The following is a 23,176-nucleotide window of genomic DNA, read 5'->3' as shown; positions in this document are numbered from 1 at the left end:
TAATGGCAATAGTGTCCTATGATCAAGTACCAAGAGGTCAATGACTTTCTGGATGTTGTTAATCCATGGATTGGTCTACTATTTATATTATGCTACCTATGACTACACAGGGGTGCCCAACTATTTGGGATTGACGTCTCCACCAATGGGTTATTCAAGTTGAAATCCATACACCCCTATGGAAGACATGGCCTTAGTATTCTTTCACACAGGGAGTGTGAATTTCAAATAGGGTTACCTGAATGGGTGACCCCACTTGAAATCTACACCCCCTGTGTGGGAGATTAAGGTCATATCTTCCATAGGGGGTGTATGGGTACCAACTGCAATAGCCCAACGTGGTGTCGTGTTGTGAGACTACACAGGAATAAGACGGCATATGTGAGATAGGGTTGTGATCAGTCTGACCATAAAGAAATGTGACATGATCAAGAGGAATGAGTCAGATGTCGCTAATATTGTTTTTGAGATATTGGCAAAAACAGTGTTCAAATTCTTTTGTTTTATATTGTTTTCAGCCATTGATAAATTGCTCATAACTCGGTAACCAGATCAAAATGTAGCATTCATAATCTGCCAGAAAATGATGTAAAAAAACTTCTAATTGAAAATCGCTGACATGTGACTCATTCCCTTTGATCATGTCATAAATATGTCGCTTTCAAGAAAAGTTGGGAGCCCCTGGAGTGACTATAGTAGTTGATACATGCACTGAAAACAATGTCATAGTACATACACTGTGAGGAAGCTGTTCTGGTTGGCATGATGCTCTGCCCTGGAAAAAAAGTTATAATTGTGCAACATGTAATGGGCTGACATTGTCATTGCGCTATTCCAGTTGAAATCCATACACCCCTATGGAAGATGACCTTAATCTTCCACACAGGGAGTATGAATTTCAGATGGGGTTACGTGAATGAGTGACTCCATTTAAAAAATACACCGCCTGTGTGGGAGATTATGGTCATATCTTCTATAAGGTGTACGGATCTCAACTGCAGTACCCATTTATGGGTAGGACATTCTTACCAATCTATTTCAAAATATGAAGAAATAAAACAAATTTATTTGTGATATCTTCAGTTTGATTTTTAAGAATACTGACTTTCAAGAATGCTCTCTTTTTTATTCAAATTTGGATAACTGAGGAAAAGAAAGTCGGATCATGCCAAATGAGGTATCAAAATATGCTAAAATAAAATCCTCCATCTATTGACGAATTCATTTGGTAAATTACACTTAAGTATCTTTTGTTTTTTAAGTGTTTGGATACTTTTTGTGCTCAGTATATAAACTGGTACCCATTAAAAGACATAGTGGCATAGATAGCCCATTAATAGAGACAAAGGGCCTTCATATCTAGTGCATAACAGTGGCACCGCTGGGGTATGAACCCATAACCTCCTGATCAAGAGTCAAAGCCTGTACCATTTATAAGCTACCATGTATGATATAAAATTGGATCGATTGAGCCCATATTTATTGGTCGAGCTGTAAGTTTAAAAATATTGGAAGAGACGTAGTCGAGTCCAATATTTTAAAACTCACAGCGAGACCAATAAATATTGGGCATAAAGCATGATAAAAAGCATCCAATTTTATCATTATTATGTTTTGGATCCAATATTTTCACACACTTGGATTCATCAAGACATAATAATGTACAAACTTTGATTTCATGGCATCACACTAGGATCCACAACATGCTCATCTATCAGTGCACAGTTCTTTAACCCCAATACATTTGCACATTCATTGAATGCCTTCGGGTACAAAAACTCATACCCTGCAACTTAAGGTCAAATTTTGCACTATGAGTGTTTAATTGAGGTTATTGAACTATGCCATTGGGATGAGGCTATTGTGGTCCATAACATCAAGTACCCCATGTTACTAACCTCACTTTCATCTAAATCTTGACGTAACTCTCTTTGTGATTCTCCCGATTTCTGCTTGGAGAAAAGCTGGTCTTCCAACCTCTTCTTGTCATGAGTAAGTTGTTGAACCTCCTCATCAGCCATAGTATAGTCATCCAGGGCTTGTGTCAGCTTTCCCTGTAGGCTTTTGATCAATGTATTGGCTTCTTGACTCATCTGTGTGGGTTTATAATAAGGCAACAAAAATATATAATAGACTGCAGAAGTTAAATTTAAAAATCAGAATTGTAAATTTACAAGGCCATATTTGGAATCTGCATGAAAAATGCATTAAAATGAGTACAAACAAGCCTAGTACTGGTTCAGTGGTTCTTGAACTCTCTATACTTTGCCAAATATATCCAAATTTGGGGCTTTTTATGTTGAAAACTATGACCAGCATGCAGAGCATTAATTTTAGCTTGCCAAGATTTAAAAACCCAATGTGGTTTTTTCTCTTCAAAACTTCACATAATAGAATATTTTCACTGATCTATATTGTTTAAAATCCACATGGATGAAATTTTGTCTAAAATTATTTTATGACGAGCTTAAATTGTGTAAATCACTTTGAAATCGAGCTAGGTGTATGATGCAAACTTATTGTTTGCAAGTTGTATTACATACAGTGGAAATGTGCATATACAGGCTCCCAGATAATAAGGATTGTTTCATAATTGCAGACAAACAGTTTAGAAAAGGGGTGCTTGTTCAAAATGTTTCCATTTTGGGGACAAGTAGCTTAATTTTCTATAATTTTGACCAGAAACCATTTCAAAATCTGTATACATATATTTTTGTTGTTCTTTTTTCTCTGTCTTCTCTTTCTTGTTTCCAATACCTTGTGTCGTCAGGTATACCGGCCTAAATGTCAATGTATGTATGTATTATTCAAAGTCATGACTCCCAGACACACATCCCCACTCAAACCAAAAGCAAGAGCCCCCAAGGGCCGAGCTCAGAGAAGATATCTTACCCTTCCCAGAATACTTTGCAACATGATACATCACCTCATTTCATCAAATGACACTCCCATTACTTTGTACAGCTTCTCTTTGTTTTCATACATGTTGAGAATAGACTGGCTGTACATGGGTTGATTATCAAGAAATAAACATATTTTGCAAGACCTGGATGTACTCTGTTCGTTTGCGGTACACTTCGTCACTATCAACCCATGTTGCACAAGATAGCAAATCAGTACAAAAATGGAAGAAATGCATTGTGGGAAGTCTAAAATATCTTCTCTTGGCCAAGCTTGTGTTTATTTCAAAAATAATTGGGTGTCAAATTAAATCCATGTTCTGAAGCTTATCGAGGATAAAAGTAGGCACTGGGTTAAAAAAAAATCTAAAAACCTTTCTTTTAAAAAACATATTAAATAAAACCACATGAAATTCACATTTCCCAATACTTGCTGACAGGAAGAGCCAAGTTATATCATAAGTAAATAAAATCCTGTCAAGTTTGATAGAACTAATATCCAAGATGATCCTGGTATATAAGCCAATGTTGATCTTGTTGCACTGTTGTTCATAAAAGCCACAATGTCATCATAATAGGGTTCTCTGTCTACTGACTTGCAATACTGCTGGAAGTGACAGGGGGATTTGAACTGAGTGAACACTGTCAGCATGTTCCCATTTACCTGAATCAATATTGAAACATCCGCTTTTTGTTTGAGTTACGCCTGGTTGAACATGACATTGATTGGTTAGCAAGGTGGAGGGATCAAAAGATTTGAAGTTCACAACAAAAGAGCGACATTGCAACATCTCTACAAGAATAGTACAGCCACTGAGAGACAATGCAAATTTATCACAAGTGTCTCAACTAAGTTTTTATTATTATATACTCCTATATTCAAAGATTTTGAAGTCTACAACAAATAAAAAATTCCTTTAAAAAAGGAATGGGGCGCCCAATGGGAGGTGCTGAAATCCGGGGAGGGGCACTCCCACTTTGGAGGTGACACGTATGTGGGTCACTCCATATGATATCAAGGAGACGTCCCACCTGACCCCTTCAGATTTGCTTTATATTGTAGTCATATGTTGTACCTGTAAAAATATTAAAAACCTGCAAATTTGAGGTCTGTAGCTCTTACGGATTTTCTGTGGCAGCCATATAAAGTTGGAGTAGGTGGGTCTAAATTTGGACCAAAAAGTTGCCCTTTAAATAAATTTCATCTTTGGGAGTCTGTGCCTTCTTTATAAAAAGAAAGAGAGGTCTAAAACTTTGTATACACACTAATTGCATGCCCAATTTGTCACAAAATAAAAAATAAAAAAATTCTGTAATTGCACGTTGTGTCACGGGGTCATTAAATATGCAAGAAAAAATGTAATGTTTTGTAAACTGGCAAGTTTAGCCCCCCTAAATTCACATTTTTGGTCAGATTAATCATTTTTTGTTATCACTGATGCTATGTATAGGATAAATACAATGCATATCCAAAAAATTGAGGTCACAACTCATTTACATTTCGAACAGCGCCCTCACGAAGATGAAATTTATTGCAAATTCAACATTTTCAGGGGGCCCAAAGTCGATGTGGTCCACCTTCAAAATTTATAAAACATCACTTTTATATAACTACTAGTCTTGAATTACAACTTTGGTAAGTCCCAGTAATTGTATAGGTTGACTTCATATAAAATGACAAGCCCAAAGTTGACCATTTTCTTATGATTGCATGTAGTGCAAATGTGCCGAATTCGGAAGGCTTGAAAGTCAAATTGGCCACAATATTAAAAATAAATGATTAGATGAGTAGTTATTGGTCCTATTTACTTTTATTTCCATTTCATTTTCAATATATGCATACAGATTTTCTATGGTAGCCATTTAAAGTTGGTGTAGATGAAAATTAATGCAAATTCACAATTTTCAGGGGGCCCAAAGTCGATGTGGTCCACCTACAAAATTTATAAAACATCACTTTTATATGACTACTAGTCTTAAATTACAACTTTGCTCAATCCCAGTAATTTTATAGGTTGACTTCATATAAAAGCGACAAGCCCAAAGTTGACCATTTTCTTATGATTGCATGTACTGCAAATGTGCGAATTCGGAAGGTTTAAAAGTCAAAATGGCCACAATATTGAAAATAAATGACTAGATGCGTAGTTATTGGCCCTATTTACTTTTATTTCATTTTATTTTCAATATTGGGGCCAATTTGACTTTCAAGCCTTCCGAATTCGGCACATTTGCACTACATGCAATCATAAGAAAATGGTCAACTTTGGGCTTGTTGTTTTATATGAAGTCAACCTATACAATTACTGGGACTTAGTAAAGTTGGAATTTAAGACTAGTAGTTATATAAAAGTGATGTTTTATAAATTTTGAAAGTGGACCACATCGACTTTGGACCCCCTGAAAATGTTGAATTTACAATAAATGTCATCTTCGTGAGGGCGCTGTTCGAAATGTAAATGAGTTGTGACCTCAATTTTTTGGATATGCATTGTATTTATCCTATATATAGCATCAGTGATAACAAAAAATAATTAATGTGACAAAAATGTGAATTTAAGGGGTTAAACTTGCCAGTTTACAAAACCTTGCATTTTTTCTTGCATATTTAATGACCCCGTGACACAACGCAGCAATTATAGAATTTTTTATTTTTAATTTTTGACAAATTGGGCATGCAGTTAGTGTGTATACAAAGTCTCAGACCTCTCTCTCTCTTTTTATAAAGAAGGCACAGACTCCCAAAGATGAAATTTATTTAAAGGGCAACTTTTGGGTCCAAATTTAGACCCCCCTACTCCAACTTTAAATGGCTGCCACAGAAAATCCATAAAGAGCTACAGACCTCAAATTTGCAGGTTTTTAATATTTTTACAGGTACAACATATGACTAAAATATAAAGCAAATCTGAGGGGGTCAGGTGGGGCGCCTCCTTGATTTCATATGGAGTAACCCATGTAGGGCTGTTAAGACCCCTTTTTTCATTGTCGCTGTCACCCAAAGACCTATTTTAGATATACTACCTAAATATTAGTTTTAAAATTATGATTACTTTTCCCAAGTCTTTGGATACTTTCTCGGCAAAGTATATATTCCTCTGTTTTGTAACTTTCTAGTCATTTGAACACATACCTCATCAAGCTTGTTTTGTAATTCAGTCACTTCACTTCTTGATCCTTGTTTTGTCTAATTGAAAATAAAAATAAAACATGGTTAGTAGCCATTTTTGGCTCCATTATTTTTTTAAAGTCTGCTCTATTGGATATTTGGTGGGTCGATGCCACATCGCTTCCAGCTGATGATGTGACTCATGGCTGAAAACAAGTTGTCACTTCGGATGTTGTTGTAAATAGTTGATGTTATTGAGCCACATGCTGTTTGGGCCCAAGACTACATGTAGTTGATATGTCGTTTCATGACCTATGGTCACAAAATAGCCGGGATGTCAGACTGATAGACTTTTGTGTAATTGATATTAACATAGTTGCTAATGCTTTTGATTCAAGAGAAAAAATAAAGGGTTTATCTCTCAGAAGCTGTTGTCTAAAACATCCTCAGCAGTGTGGTTTCTTTTTTCCTTCTTACCATTTTAAAGATTTCCATAACAAGTTAACCCCCTGAGCACTACCTGCCAATCTAACATTGGTCAATTACAAGATATCTTCATTTTAATCACCAATCAGAATGGAGTTTTGCAAATAATTCATCCCAATGTTTTATGTGGTGAAATTATTGTAACAATGTTGCTGATTGGTCCAATTGATAATGAAAACTCCTCTTTGACCAATAGGCAGGTAGTTCTCAGGGGGTTAAGTCATCAAACAACTCAGAAAAACACATATGCTTCAAACGTGGTACAAACCTTGTTCAATTTTGCCTGCAAAGTAGCTACTTGAGACTTGGCTTCCTCTAACTCTTGTGTCTGCACCTTCATCTTGGTCTCCATCTTCTGTGCTCTCTGTTCAGACATGCGGCACTCCAACTCCGACTGAGACAGGGCTTGTTGGTAAGTCTTTAGTTCAGCTCTGAAAGAAAAAAGAATGGAACAATTCATTTTTTCACTTTTCCTCCATCTAAAGATGTAGGTGGTATCTGGCCCTGATACATCATTTTGTGTACATGTACATCCCTTTATAAGGTTTTTGAAAAAAAAAACACCCCAAAAACTCAGAGTATAAATGCACGAAAATTTTAAAAAAACCCCCTGATCCCAACTTCATAACCAACCAATGGAGCATCTCTAAATAAAAAATAAAAACAAAATTTATATCACAATCCTCTTGCATTTGCACTAATAAAATGTACACACAAAAAGGAAACATTCGAATCTGAAAAAAAAAACCACCCTTAGAAACACTGCCAATTCATTTTCAACTGAGGAAAAAAAAGCAATTTGAGCTTTTCGTTTCAATATCTACATATAGGTTAAATAATGGGCAGTCAAATTAAATTGACACTCTCACAAATTTATGATGTCAACTTTTTGGAGTTGTATAGAAGTTCACCAGAATCAAATAGCTAGAACAGAAAAACAAAACAGACAAACAAAAACACAGAAAAAACCAAAACAAAACCACCAGATTACATATCTATGATGCATCTGTTATGAAGTCAGTAATGATTCAGTCAAAACAAAAATACGGCTTTTCCTTATTAAAATTTAACATATCACAAAAACGTCTGCTATCATGAAATACCTAAAGGCAAAAAATCAGGTATGGAAATTCATGATTTTATTGAAGTATACAATATAATTTGTAATAAAGACAAAAAAATTGGAAAAATAATGATGATGTTCTATGTGGTTTAAGGCGATATTAAGGTGACTTTGCAACACACAGAATGTATTGTGGATAAAAACAAAGAACTGATTGTTTAGTGTGTTTTGTCTAAAAACAATAACAAATAAACCTTGCGAAAATAATAACGTTTTGCAACAGGCTTGTCATTTACTATATCATATAGGGCACAAATTGTTTTTAAAATAGTTTCAACTGCGACAATTATTCAGGCTATTTACGTAATAACAGGATCTCTTATCTCTGTAACAAACAAAGTTTAAGATGCTTGTCGCTTCCGATTATCTGCCATCATTGAAGACTGCCAACTTTGCCTCTAAGGGCTGTTGTGTGCAGTGAATGAATAGGTTGTAACAGCTAGGGGCTTGAGTTGTTATGTTTTTATAACGCTTTGCATGCTGGCATGTACAGACTTTGACAACATTAAAAGTCAACATTAAGAGATATTTTCTTAAAATATCACGAGCTATCTCAAGAACCACTGAACCAATACTAAGCTTGTTTGTACTTATTTTAAAGCATTTTTCATGCCGATTCCATGGTTATGGAAATGTTCAATTCTGAATTTTTTAAAGAAAATATGAAACTTGTCGTCTGCAGTCAACCCCTGTGTGGAGAGGGATATTGATGCTGATATGGGGAATAGCTGCTACTTGTAAAATAAACTGTGATTTGATCTATATTGGGTGAATAATCATTCTTGTTTTGTTACAGTAGTTCCGGCCTGAACTTATGGATACTTGAAATGAGAAAGACTTAAAGAGAAAAAAAATCAATAACCTATGAATCAAAATAGAAAAAACTGATGAGTTCCAGTCTTTTTTCTTCTATTAATAGTCTATTTTGTAAAACATGAGTGAACTGCCAACTGTAATCAATATTTGAAATCAGAACACTGTTTGTCTTTCTAGTTGATTTCCACCCCATGGATATTTTGAGGTTTTTCTAATTCAGATCCATATATGTTTTATATAGTATTTTCTATCCATCTTTTATTCTTATAATCAAAGTTTTTATATAACTAGAAGAACTGCTCATCAATATTTGCCAATGAACCATTAGAGCTTGTAAGATTTGCTTCATCAAATAATTCTTTTCACTTACTTGACTTCACCCAAACAGGTTGTAAGTGAATGCCAGGCATGGCTTAATAATGGTTATCGCTAACAATACAGCATTACATTGTGCACTGAGAGGTAACAACCCCCCCCCCTATGGAAGACATGACCTTAAAGGATGTCTTCATTATGCCTTATGTTAGAAAATTAATTATCAATCACAAATCACATGGTTTTATTTGAAACACGAGATATTCAAACTTCCTGGGCGCCAAAATTGTCCAGTTCACTGACATCCCAGTAATACAATGAAGGCTGTCAACAACTGAGCACAAATAACCATGACGTCATTGCTCTAGACAATTTCGGTGTGGGAATTTTGAATATCACATGTTGAGAGTCGGCTGTTTTTATTCATTTTTATGGTCAATATGAATTTGTTTTTAAAAATAAAACCATGTGATTCGTGCTTGATAATTATTTTTCTAACATTATAAGACATAATGTTGTGATTGCCGGAGATATCCTTTAATCTCACACACAGGGGGTGCAGATTTCAAATCAAGTTACCCATTCTAGTAGCCCCAATTAAGGTCATGTTTTTCATAAGGGTAAATGTATATGGATTTCAACCGTAAGAGCCCATTTTGTACCAGTTTTACTGACTGACAAAATCTGAAAATGTTGACGAATATTGTGTAATGGTTTTGTACATGACAGTGTGACAATTCTGATTTTGTATGGAAAATACATCAGATTTTATGAGAATACTAAAAAGTGTTTTAGACATTGAAGGTTTGCAGCTCTGACACAATAAAAAAATCTGAGACAATAAATACAATCATCACCTGTATTATTTCTTAAGAATTGTAAATAAGAATTGTAAATTCTATGTTTCTCAAATAATGTCTCTGATGCCCAACTTTGGGTGATGCATTTAGGTTATGTTCTTCCAATTTTCTGCTGACTAATATTAATGTTCTGCATGCTAGCCATATCCTTCCAACATAAAAGTCCAAGTTTTGAGATATTTTCTCAAAATATCAAGAGCTATCTTAAAGAACTAAGTGCTACTATGCTTGTTTGTACTCATTTTAATGCATTTTTCATGCTGATTCCAAATATGGTCATGAAAATGTGCAATTCTGACATTTTGTAATTAAAAACAAATTGTCGCTGCAGTTGACACCAGCGTGGAGAGAGTTAAAGATTCACCAACTATTTTGCTTTAATCCATGTGGCAAAGTAGAACATAGACCCAATGGGAAATAGTCAGTGTGTCAGTTTGATCCCCACTGCTTCCAATTTTCTCACTCTCTCATTTTATTATGCAATGCCAATTCGCCTGCACTGTGTTTTCCAAACACAGGAAAGTTTGCAATACAAATAATAGGCAGGCATTGACATTTTGACAATTAATTGTATCCAAACATGACATTTGGAAATATTGCAAATAGGACAAATAGAAAGTATATATAACTTAATAAAAAAAGTAGCTGCTATTTTCCACATAAAATCAAATACAAATTAAAAAACAACAACTGTAGAACAATATTAGCAGCATGGAGACTAATATATTGGACTCCGTCATTTTTGACATTTGCTTAAAATGTTACCATTTTCAGAGTCTTGGTTTAGCAGCGATGAAGCTTGTGACACCATCACAGGGTCTTAATTCAGCGTAGTGCTTATAATCCTCCAGCCGGGAAAATCATTTCTGGAACAGGGAGATCATTGAACTGGAGCAGGAAGATCAGGGAAGCCAAAGAGATAAAGGTGACCAACATTTGCCCTATTATGCTAGTAGATTTTAATTGACACCCTAAAAATCCAATGTATATTTATGAAACTATGATCAAAGTAACGACACATATTTTCTTATAACTTTATGTTATTTATATTGGAAGAGTTATATTTGCCTACATCTCAAATCGAGAAAAATGGATACATTGCTTTTTGCATTCTGAACTCATCATAATGTACATTGCGTCTCTTGGTTGGTAAAAGATCTTGAATGTTTACATGAATTATATTTCAGGTGTCTACATCAACCTTTCCATAGTGATATTTGAATATTTTCTCTAAACATCAATGTATCCTTGCAAGTAACTTCCCGGATTCCATTTTTCCCAGGCATACCACTGACGTGTCCAGGATCTTTTCCTGCAATGGGGGGCGGCGACGACTCAGAGCGGCTTTCACAGTTATGCGGGGGGGCGACTCAGAGGGGCTTTCAGAGTTATGCGGGGGGACGACTCAGAGGGGCTTTCAGAGTTATGCAGGGGGGCTGGGGACTTAGTGGCTAAAATCGCTCCAAAACGGTTGATTTTACAACAATTTTAACATTGCAGGGGGGCTTCATACCCAAAGCCCCCCTGGACATGCCACTGCATACCAGCCTGGTGAACTTACAATATTTACAAATGTTATTTTCTACCCAGTTTGGCTTCAGTTGCAAGATTGAAGTATTGAGACCTGCAACCCCCCCCCTGCTCTCTGACTTGTGAAATTCTTAGTTTGTATCTGACTTTTTTATTAGTTAAGTTTACATTTTGAATGACAACTGTCTATCTAGTACTAACTCCCTCCACGCGGGTGTTGATGGCAGACGACAAATTTCAATTTTATTTTTATTCAAAAATTTCAGAATTGTAAATTTTCATGACCGTGTTAGGAAAAATGCATTAAAATGAGTACAAACAAGCCTAGTATTGGTTCAGTGGTTCTCAAAACAGCATGTGATATTTTGAGAAAATATCTCAAAACTTGGATTTGTTTTTAATGTTAAAGCCTATTTCAACACCTGCATCACCCAGCTGCTTCTGCAATTACTGCTTCATTGGATTCACCCCATGGATGACTATATCAATATTCAACAACAGTCCCATTGTCAAGCTGGCTATTGAAATCTAAGCCACCTCCGGGAATCACATAGTATGACTTACAGCTAACTCTTTTAGATAATATTAAAAGTTGAAGATGTTGGCATGATATTGAATGATGTTTGACATGTTTTATAAAGCACCGTGGGTAAATTGCTTGTAATATGTAACGCTACGCTCAAACTCTAGACAGTTTTTATATTTGGTTTGAAATAATGGAACTTAGGATAAAGTACAAGATGATTGAACATCGATATCGGCTCTTGTTCTTCTGCATTACTGGTGTCTGGTTGGTCACACAGCAATTGCCAAATAGAGGCCAAGCTTACTGCCTTGATGATGCTTGACATCATGTTTAATTTTCTTTCACGTTCATCATTGTTCATAAAAAAGTAACTAACCCCCAATGGCCATTATTCAAAAACTGGTGATTATATTGCAAATCTGTAAAATGCGTTGGCTGCACATTTTGACACCTCATTTGTAGCAATTGACTAAATATTGACGTCACAGCGTACATTTAAATCAATGTAACCCAAGATTTGAAAGTTGCAGTAAATTCTATTGATTTGTATTCAGTATAATGGAAGGAAGTCTGTGCAATGATATCTGAGTGTTTTTGCATTGTTGTAAGTGCAACTTTTAAATCTGGAACTCACTACATTAAATTGACCAGTGTTTTATTGTTTAATGGGCTATCATATCAAATGAGGTGTCAAAATGCGCAGAAATAAATTCTGCTTTCCAACACATTTTACAGATTTGTAATACAATAGCCCATTTTGAATAATGGCCATTATTTAAGGGGGGTTAGTTACTTTTTTGAGATGTTTATAAAAATGCTCTTTGCAAGTATACTATGACAAAATGGGCTATGCCAGTTGAAATCCACACACCCCTTATGGAAGACATTAGACATGGCCTTAACCTGCCACACACAAGGGGTGTAGATTTCAAATGGTGTCACCCATTCAGGTAAACCCCATTTGAAATTCACACTCCCTGTGTGGAAGATTAAAACCATGTCTTCCATAGGGGTGTATGGATGTCAACTGGAATAGCCCAATTTGACAGCCTTCAGTGTTCCACAGTTTTTCTCACTTCAGTGGTTGTTCAAAATAGTTGTTTACACTGTATGATGATTGGAAAACTTGTATTGACTTGTTTGGCTGGAAAAACTGATCGGAAGGGAAAATTGTTTTTGTAAGTACAATAACTTGTCAGAACATTACATTGACATTTTAAAATGCATTATCCTGTATACAAATGTAGTCCCCGCAAAACCCTTTGTTGTAGAAGTTACAAATCAATACATGGAAGTTTTTGTAAATGTCTTTTGATGTTTTACGGTGTGGGCTACTACAATCACGAAACAGGTGGTAGGCTGTAAAATATGCTACACATGATTTATCTCCAGATTGGATTATGAAAAGGTACCCCACAAAAGCGAGTGCAGAAATGATATTCCCATTGCTCTACTTGTCAGATGTATCCGGACACAATTCTATCTCATTACATGAAAATAATACTCTTATTTTGTAGCACTGAATAACTTACACCCTGAGATGTCTGCAAGAGGTTGAAGAGGACTCGATAAAAAGTGACACTAGACCATTTAAAACATCATATAAATAGGGCCAAAATTGAAACAAAACCTCTTGTGATGTGATACCTTAACCCTTTGCATATTATTCAATTGAATCTGAACAGGGTTCGGTGGCAAAAACCTGTTTTTGCCATTGCCGGTGGCAAAAACCTGTTTTTGCCAGTTTTTGCCTGGTTTAAACCGGCAAAAATGGCAAATAACACAGAAAGCTCTGAACTTTTAATGAATCAATCAACATAATTTTTGTCTCATCAAGTCCTTAAAATGAAAAAGTTTTGAATTTGAATCGGATATATATGCCACATTTCGGTTAAATGCACTTGAGCAATGAAAACGCATGCCTTTAATTTCGTAATATGTTACTGATAATTACAAAATCTGGCCTTGTTACACTCAGGAAATGATTTTTGTAACTTAATGATTTGTTTTGGTCAACTATATATCCCTTTTTTAGTTTTTTGCCATTTTTGCCAGCAACAACTGGCAAAAATTGTTTTTGCCCAGCGGTTTAAACCGCGGTTTTTTCCACCTGCGAACCCTGAATCTGAATTAGAATCAGATTTGGGCACATTGTAGTGATGGGCATTCAGGAGAATTATTTGTTTGTTGTTGACAAAACACCCCATCCTTTAAAATAACCGTTACTCAAGTTATAGATATATGTAACGACAAACTTTCAATTAGTTTGGCTATCATTTTTGACAAACAGGCTATTTCATTTGAAATCCATACACCCCCTATGGAAGACATAAGCTTAAACTTCCACACAGGGAGTGTAGATTTCAAATGGAGTCACCCATTCTGGTAACCACATTTGAAATTCATACTCCCTGTGTTGGAGATTAAGGTCATGTCTTCCACAGGGGGTGTATGGATTTCAACTGGAATAACCCATTTTGGAGCAGAAAACCCAAATGGGCAACTCCATTTGAAATCTACACCCCTGTGTGGAAGATTTAAAGATCATGTTTTCCATAGGGAGTATGTAGATTTCAACTAGAATAGTCTGGCAATTTTCAATATACTTTGATCATTATACAATTATACTTTTAATACTCCAATCTCCACATCCTGTTTGGCTTTATTTTTGTATAATTTAGTTTTTTAAAGTACTTGAAGTTGGAATCATAAACAGATATTATTGCAGCATGTTTTATGCAATGTATGTTGAATCAAGTGTTTTGAGTTTAAGTTGTCATTATGTTTTACTTCCTAAAATAACATTGTATACGTCCAAAAATAAAATAACAGCAAGTGTTAAAAACAATCCAACATACTTTGAACCAAGCTTGACTTTAGATGAATCTTTTATTGCACCTGGCTGAGGAAAATTTAAAATTTTTGCACAAAATTGATGCATAAGTGGAAATTTGTGTAATATTGGGTTTTAAGAGGGGGGGAACAACTGGGGAAATAGATATGATTGGGGGGCATTTCTCCCCATGCCCCTGGAGCCAACTCTTCAAGGCCAAATTTGAATAACTCAAAAAAAGAACTTTTTCACTGATTCTAATAAAACAAACTGTTATAATTCTTCACCCCCTTTGCCTTGCGATGAAATATTTAAATGGGCATTTTTTTTTCCTTTTCCACCCAGCAAATGCTATGGTGCCACTAAAAATAATTGATACTCTCATTGTATAAATTAAATGATATTATAATAATATTATTTGCGACGGCGAACCTGGTGAAAATTTTTGTTTATTTATATAATTCCCGTCGATCATGCCACTGTTTTTCTATGTTCTCATTGTATATAAAACATATTTATATTTTGCTATTTTCATTGTATATTCTTGCATGATTTATGGATAAAAATAATAATTGATTGATTGAACTATCACTTCATTGGATTCACCACAGGGATGACTATCAATGTTCAACAACAGTCCATTTGTCAAGCCTTATTGGAATCTAGGCAACCTCACAGATTCACTTAGTATGACTTTAAGGCTATACATAATCTTGAACTGTTGTGATTTGGTAGTTCACAGCATCTTGCGAATGGTAGTGAGCTTTGGCAAAAATTGCATTGCTCAATTCTTAGCGAGTGTGTATGATTTGTAGAATGACCTTTTGCAAAACATCAAAGTGTTATTTTTCAATAATGTATTGAGTTAGACAATGAAAATCAATTTTTTGGCTGTTTCGACCAACAATACCGCATCTACCCTTAAACAGCTCTAACTCTTCTATAATTGAAGATGTTGGCATGATATTGAATGTTTGACATGTTTAATAAAGCATCAGAGGGAAATTGTTTATATTATATTATATAACACTCTGCTGAAACACAGTTTAGTTTGAAATATGAGACTACAAAATGAGCTTAAAGTCGCCAGTTGGCAGTTCCGAGACATCCTGGCTGCAGAGTTGAGGTTCTTTGTTTGTCGCCCACATGTACAAGCCAGTAGCATCAGGAGGGTGACAGTGCATAGGAACAATGCCGGAAACTACGTCACGCTATTGTTCGACCTAGGCTACATATTTTTTAACGCATGCGTGTTCGTCAATACAGCTTTAGTCTCCTCCACCTTCGCAACACGCATGGAGTGTCTGGAATCACACTGACGGCGGAGGAGAATACTAGCTGGTCAGACAGTTTAATTTTATCAAGCATATAATACCTGAACAATCACTGTCATTTGATCGATTTACTACAGAATATATTGTATATATTCAAAATATAATTTTAATATTGTAAACCTGTTAACTTATATATTTGTGTACTAAAGTATAAGGACACATGAATAAAATCATGTCGAAGACAAAATGGCCGCTAATCCGCCTATTGTCTAGACCTAGGATACATATTCCGAATGAGGGCAGCAGTCTAGGATGCTTATCCCTTCATGTAGATCCCTGGTAGCATGTCCTTCGTGAATGGCCCATTGTGCCCCTGTTCTAGTCTAGTACACCTCCATTTACAAAGGACATACAGAATGTATGGGGGGGGGAACAGGTGTATGTGAAACAAAAAACGTCAATATTGTAGTTGAAAATTGTTGGTGTCCCTCTACTTTTATATTCTTGAGTGTCCTAGCGGGAAAAAATTGGGTCAACAATTCAGTGAAATTGAGGCACACATTATGAAAAAAATTCTTCCAAAATAAAAAATTACCCACTGGGCGATGCGTTATGTTCAGAGGAAAAATGCACAATTGAAAGGGTACAAAATTGAACATATCATCCATGTTTTTGATTTTTGTAAATACCTGATATACTTTATTATGGGGTATAGCAGTTCTTGGAATTTAAAAATTCAAATCAGTAACCCTGATTATTCAGTTTTTAGGTGTAGCTGCTACATGAAATAGGCTGGAAAATAAGTTTAAACACAATGTAAAATGTAGATTTGAAAGATGTCACGTATAAATCGGTTTTTTTACGCTTTTTTGGTCAAAAAAGGTTTAAATTTTGTGAGTATACTTTCACAAAATTGCCCCCCCTTGGAAAAAAAAAAGTCTACTTTTTCAAAATCAGCACCTCCAGAAAAAATCCTGCGTACGGGCCTGATTATGAAAAGTTTTTTTTTTCTTTCACAAAGTAAGTACAACTACAGGGATGATATTTCCGCTGACTACTTGTCATGTATCCAGACAGAATTCTATCTTAGTGTATGTAAAATAACACTCCTATCCAGTCACATATTGAATAACTCAAACCCTGAGTGGTCTGCAAGATGTCTTATTTTGAACCCGATAAAAATGGACACTAGACCATAAAACATTTATAAATCAGGCAGTGTTGCCAAAACTTTTCAGCGCCAAGGCACGGCACATTTGCTCACCAGGCCGCAGTAAAGTAGCCAGCCCTCAAATTAACCCATGGCACCCATGGCATTTTGCCGTGGGTGCCCAACCCCACTGCCGTAATGCCCTCAAAATATGTCCTTTACCCAAGGCAGTCACTTGCCGTGCCCTCTAATGAATTTGCCGTCGGTGCCCCAGCCCTGCTCCTTCATTACAAAATCATCTATCTATGTTTTGTGTGTTTTCTTCACTTTTGAGAAATTGCCTTGGTGCCCTTCTCAAATTTTCAACAGTTGCCATGATGCCCTCTTGAAATATTACAAACTGTTGTGCTGCCTTGCCTTTTCAGTGAAAATCCAAGGCAATGATCAACTTGCCCTAAAAAAGTTGCCGTGCCCCTTCAGATCCTTAATTCGAGGGCTGAAAGTAGCCTCAAGTAGCCCAATTTTTAAGCTTCCAAAAAAGCGCCCCCAAATACTGGATATTTTGGCGGATTTACTCGAATTTAGAACCCAAATCACCCAATTAGGCAGAAAAGCACTTGACTTAAAAACTTCCGGTACTTAATGGGAAGTTACATACCGATCAATAAATGATCACAAAACCCATTGTAATTGCAATTTGGAGCTTCAGAGACTCAAAACCTTTATAAATCGGCTAAATTGAAAGGTAAATACATCAAACTACTGCTGCGACCTGACTTTTACAAAGTAGCCCAATCTTTAGGCAAGTAGCGGCACGGTTTTTTGAGTACTTTAGCGGCAAGTGATCGCCAAGTAGCCCAATTGTGCACCAAAGGCGCGGATTTGGCATCACTGAAATCAGGCAGAAATTTGTGTAACAAAACTTCTTGTGATGTAATACCTGTATAAAGTGTATATTTTATGGCATTATTATCAATCCCTTTGCATTCAACTGAATCGGGACTTGGAGACAATAGTGAGAATCCAGGGGAATTATTTATTTTCTTATTTCCTCATCCAGGGGCTTGCCTGTTGTTACACAAACTTGTAGATTTGCTAACAAACTTTGGAATATATAATTTTTACTTTGCATTGGTTTTAACTTTAATGGGCTGTTCCAGTTGAAATCCACTACCCCCATGGAAGACATCACCTTGATCTCACACACAAGGAGTGTGAATTTCAAATGGTGTTGCCTGAATGAGTGATTCCATTTGAAATCTACACCCCCTGTGTGGGAGATTAAGGTCATGTCTTTCACAGGGGATGTATGGATTTCAACTAGAATAGTGCAATCCACATTATCCTGTTTGGTAATATTATGTTTTTTTAAAAGTACTTGAAATCATGTCATGAATATCATGCAACACAAGTGTTGTTACATGATTTTACAGGTTGTTTTTTTTATAAATGTCACTAATGTTTTACTCCCTAAAATAACATTGTGGCAAGTGTTTTTAAACAATCCATAAAAACACGCATAAACGTACATATTTCCCAAAATAATGTGTTGATACTCCTCAAGAATAATTGATTTATTGCTGTTTATTGTAGTAAGTACAAGTTGTTAAATGTCAAGAATATTTGCACCTCCTAAAATAGTATAGCAGCAAATTTTTTACAACAATCCAACAAACATTGACCTGATGAGCTGACTTAATGCTCTGCATGCTAGCCATAGGCTACAATATAAAAAGTCCCAAGTTTTGAGATATTTTCTCAACATATCAAGAGCTATCATTTGGCTGATACTCATGATTTCAATGCATTTTTCATGCTGATTCCAAATATGGTCATAAAAATGTACAAGTACAACTCTGGAATTTTGAATTCTTTTGAAACTTGTCGTCTGCAGTTAACACCCACATGGAGAGACTTTTATGTAAATCTCTATTCTAATTGGCTAAAACTTCTATGTTGCCTCTTCACTGATAAGATATTGTAAAGACTTATTGCTACATATAAATTCAGATAATACAAATTGGGAATCCACAGATGTGATTTGAGAGCTTTTATTAAAATCCTTGGATGTCTAGCATATGGTCGAATCCAACGAAAAGTGTACACGGTATGTTCAGGGCCATAACTTAAAAGTAAAATCAATATAATAAGACCCCCTTCTGTGAAAAACTTAGACATAGAGACCCCAAAACATGCTATTTTTACCCATTTTTTCAAAATATTTCTTAAAGTATTTTGAAAACATCTAAATCAGTTATGATGAGAAGTCAGTGGATTGAATCGAAATTGATTTCCTGAAAGGTGTGTATTCAAAGATTGCCTGTTCAATTTTTTACATATTTGTACATAATTATGAATTTTTGTGATAATTTTTTGAGTGGTATTTTTTACATTACCTACTGAATACAATTTTTCATAGCACTAGATATATCTTTAAAAATGGAAATCACTAATAAATGCATAATTGATACAAGCTTTGATATGTCCAATACTGAAATGCATTGCATTCGGACATCTTTATTATTGTGTTTAGCTGCCAGAAATTCTAAATGGCACAAAGGTAGGTTTGGTAAAAAATATGCATTACCTCCGAATACATGTTAAAAGCTGTGTCATTTCCACAAACTGAGAGAATAGTAAACAATAGTTAAGCAATAGGTGCAGGGTAATACACTCTTTATTTCTACCAAGTTTCAATAGCCTGCGTTTAAATATTTCTGAGATGTCAACAATAAAAGCAAGTATTCGTAGGTAACATTCGGTTACCGAAATTTACAATTTGACATCATGACAGTATTGTGAAACACCGCCATTCATGTCAATGCCCATATTGGTACATAACGAAGGCCTGTATGTTTGCTATCAAATCATATGTCAATGAAAGTTGCGAATTCACATACATGCCCACCATGCAAAAGTGAATACGGCTTAATTGTCGAAAAATATGTACTGAAATAGACGACGGTCTGCTCATTTGAAAGAAAAATCAGATTCAAAGAAGATTAGAAGGGATAAATACTTGGATTTGTCAACTGTCATGTGTGCTTCATTTTAAATGTTTACCGACCTTCTGGTTTCTGAGTAATTTGTGTCCAAATTGATTTATTCAAAGGTAACTTTTGACGTTTTCGCTAAGGTTACCTACGAATACCATGGAAAAACCGACTGTTCTCATTGTCTCATGATCTAGACAACACAGTGATGGAGCCTGGTATAAAGCTAATTGTAGTTGCCCTCAAACAAAAGGCCACAAGATGTAACTGACTCCAAGATGGACTTCACAAGTCTGCAATAACGGTTTTAAGCGATTTGTGTGCAATTAAGCAAATTAAAGTCACTTTAGTGCGTTTGTTTCTTACTTCAATCCTCTTTCAACTGCTGTGAACCGACATTATTAATACATTATAGGGTCTAAAGTATCAATAAACGCATATAAAGAAAATAATACATTCAAAGTGCTTTATAAAATGAAGTTTTGATTGCGATATCCACCAAAAGTCTAATTCTTACCTACAAATACTGAAATGTTACTTACGAATACAGCATAATACATGACATGTGTAATGAAGTGTCCCTACCAATGGAAATTAATTGTCAAAAACTTTAAGCGGTACCCCAGGACACTATTATTACCCATATACGGATTCATTCAACAATTATTTATTATGTAAAATTGCTGATTAACTACTTGTATATCAAAATGAAGTGGTCATAATCTTGCTAAAAGCATCAAAAATGTTTTGATCTAAGGTAATAGCATTTATTCATTTGGACGTACCATCTGAAAGAGATCTAAAACTACCATTTTATTAATTCATTACCATAATAGCAAAATTTAAACCTCTAAATTCATAGATATTGTTAAATCGCTCATGTTACCTACGAATACCGGGTTTCTTCACCTTTTCATTGTATAAAGCGTTAGGTGTATGCGTATAATTCCTAATATTCTTGAAAACATATATCCTACTCGTTCTTATACAATGTGTAAATTGATTCATACTCATTTGATAAATAAAATACAGAAACTGACCTAAACTTCATTTTCAAAATAAACTATAGCATAAATTGACTAAGATCATATTGATCGCGTTATAAAAAATAAAACAAATATTTTCTGGTTGAGCTAGCATTTTCCTGACACCCTGTGGTCTACATTACACGAAAAAAGCGTTAATGGGAATATTCCATTTGTTTTAGGTTGATTAGTATTGCGATAGTGAAAGTATCCTAGTGGTATTCGTAGGTAACATTGGGTTTTGATATCACATTTACTATCACACGTCCTGGATTTATTTTTCAAGATTAGTAATGGCACTTTTGGTTCCTATAAGGCCAATATGTCATCAATCAATGGGCAAAAGGAAAAAATTGTGGCAAAAGGAAAAAATTGTGGAGACATTTTTATTTCGGACTTTTATTTTTGGCCCGTGGACACTTTTGGTTGGATTCGACCATATACATGTAAGTGCCTTGTTTCCAACATGTACTCCCACTTACTTCATCTATTAATTGACCCTTTCAACCACTGAAAAGATCAGTGATAATCCATGTGAGAATTATTACTAGGAATCAGTAGTTGTGAAACCTTGATTCACAGGCAAATCTGTATCGCTCCCATTTGTTTTTCTACCTCAATATTTTAATTCCAAAGACAAATTTATATGCTGTTTTCAAATGAAAAAAAAAAAAGTTTCCAAAAGACAAAAAAAAGTGCTTGTTTGCTCATCTGTAAACCTTGATTAACAGTAACTTGGGCAAATCTTTCTCATCATACACACTTTGTTTTTTCTGCCTCCAAATTTTACTTTCAAGACAACATTTTACTTTCAAATAACAACATTTGCTTTCAAAAGTTAAAAAAAGGTAAATACCTACAAGTTTGTCTCATGTAGGTGGCTTGAAAACTTTTCAGGCCAGCTACCTAAGTCAAAAATGCAATATATATATATATTTTTAACATTTTTTGAGTCAGTATGTATGGTAACATGCTCAAATTACTTCTTATCAGTGCAGAGTAGGTTAGATATACAAATGTATGACATTGTTAGGATATTTAGTGATTTCATATTGCTTATAAATAAAACATGAGAAAAGATCTTTTAAATTTTTTTCTTCTGGATTTTTCAAAAATACGAAATGCACAGGGCAACAGGAAAGAAACTATTTTTGGGGCCTAACAGGAATAAAACTGCATAAATTCAGGTCAATACATGTATATAGGTTTATCATATATGCATTACAATTAACTAATCCATATTGCAGAAATAAGAATATTTATCAGGGTAAGAGAGCCTAAGTAGAACTTCAATACAGGTCAAAGAGGCACCAACTCCAAAGCTCCTTTAAGTTTCAACATTTAGGAAGGGAACAGTAAGGTTTGCACATATGTGACTCCTCGCCACAACTGAGCCCGGATGTCGCCAATCATCATTTTTGAGATATTCAACCAAAATATTCTGCTTGAAATTAGCTTTAAAATGATGTATATCATGTCTATAGTACTTGACATTTAAGTAGTGAAAATCAATAAATCCTTTCTTTCCTATTGTTTATTGTTAAGTTCGATGGAGCATATCTCAATAGTGGCACTGGCGACATCCGGGCTCAGTTGTGGCGAGGAGTCACATATATAAAATTTATAAAGTGATCTGTGGGAATACATGCATGTTGGCTCCCTTACAATATGAATTGCTAAAACTATAGCAGTATAGTGTTGCTAAAACTTAGTAGAGCCAAGGCATGGCAAATTGATTTGCCAGGCCGCAGTGAATGACTCCCAAGTAGCCCAATATTTAAGATTGCAAGCGCTCAACTAACGGTTATGATATTTGGGCAGTTTGACCCAAATTTAGAACATAAATCACCAAATTGGACACAAAAGCACATTGCTAAAAACTTCCAGTACTTAATGAGAAGTTACTGATGACCGATCAATAAATGGACACAAAATCAGGGTTGTCACCAGGATAAAAAAAAGTACTGGTTAAAATATTGAAGGCGAAGCATAGCGAGCGCCTTGCACTATCTTTTTAGTGAACGCTAGGGATCGGGGAATAGGCTTTGAGGGTACCACCCCCCCTAAAAAAAAAAAAAATTCTTGCTCTTTTTATGATGAAAAAAAAAAAAAAAGAAATTTGTTTTTTTTGTGAGTGCCGGACGGCCCCGTCCAACGTAGTGACAACCCTGCACAAAACCATTTGTTAAATACAATTTGGAGCTATTTACAGACTCAAAACCTTTACAGTTTGGCT

The 23,176-nt window shown here is 35.2% G+C and overlaps 1 protein-coding gene across 1 annotated transcript in view; it reads right to left on the bottom strand.

The window, feature by feature from the left end:
* Window positions 1–23,176, bottom strand: part of LOC140154852 (citron Rho-interacting kinase-like) — a 134,034-nt gene that overhangs the window by 57,443 nt on the left and 53,415 nt on the right. Inside the window, exons 8-10 of the mRNA XM_072177500.1 lie at window positions 6,764–6,926; window positions 6,034–6,087; window positions 1,899–2,093 (exon numbers count right to left, since the gene is read on the bottom strand). Coding sequence (XP_072033601.1) covers window positions 1,899–2,093; window positions 6,034–6,087; window positions 6,764–6,926 — 412 coding nt within the window. The remainder of the gene's footprint in view (window positions 1–1,898; window positions 2,094–6,033; window positions 6,088–6,763; window positions 6,927–23,176) is intronic.

This window comes from Amphiura filiformis, chromosome 6, assembly GCF_039555335.1.
Source record: "Amphiura filiformis chromosome 6, Afil_fr2py, whole genome shotgun sequence".
Taxonomy (NCBI): Eukaryota; Metazoa; Echinodermata; class Ophiuroidea; order Amphilepidida; family Amphiuridae; genus Amphiura; species Amphiura filiformis.
Note: the sequence above shows the minus strand (reverse complement) of the source record. Positions and strands in the feature narration are given on the sequence as shown.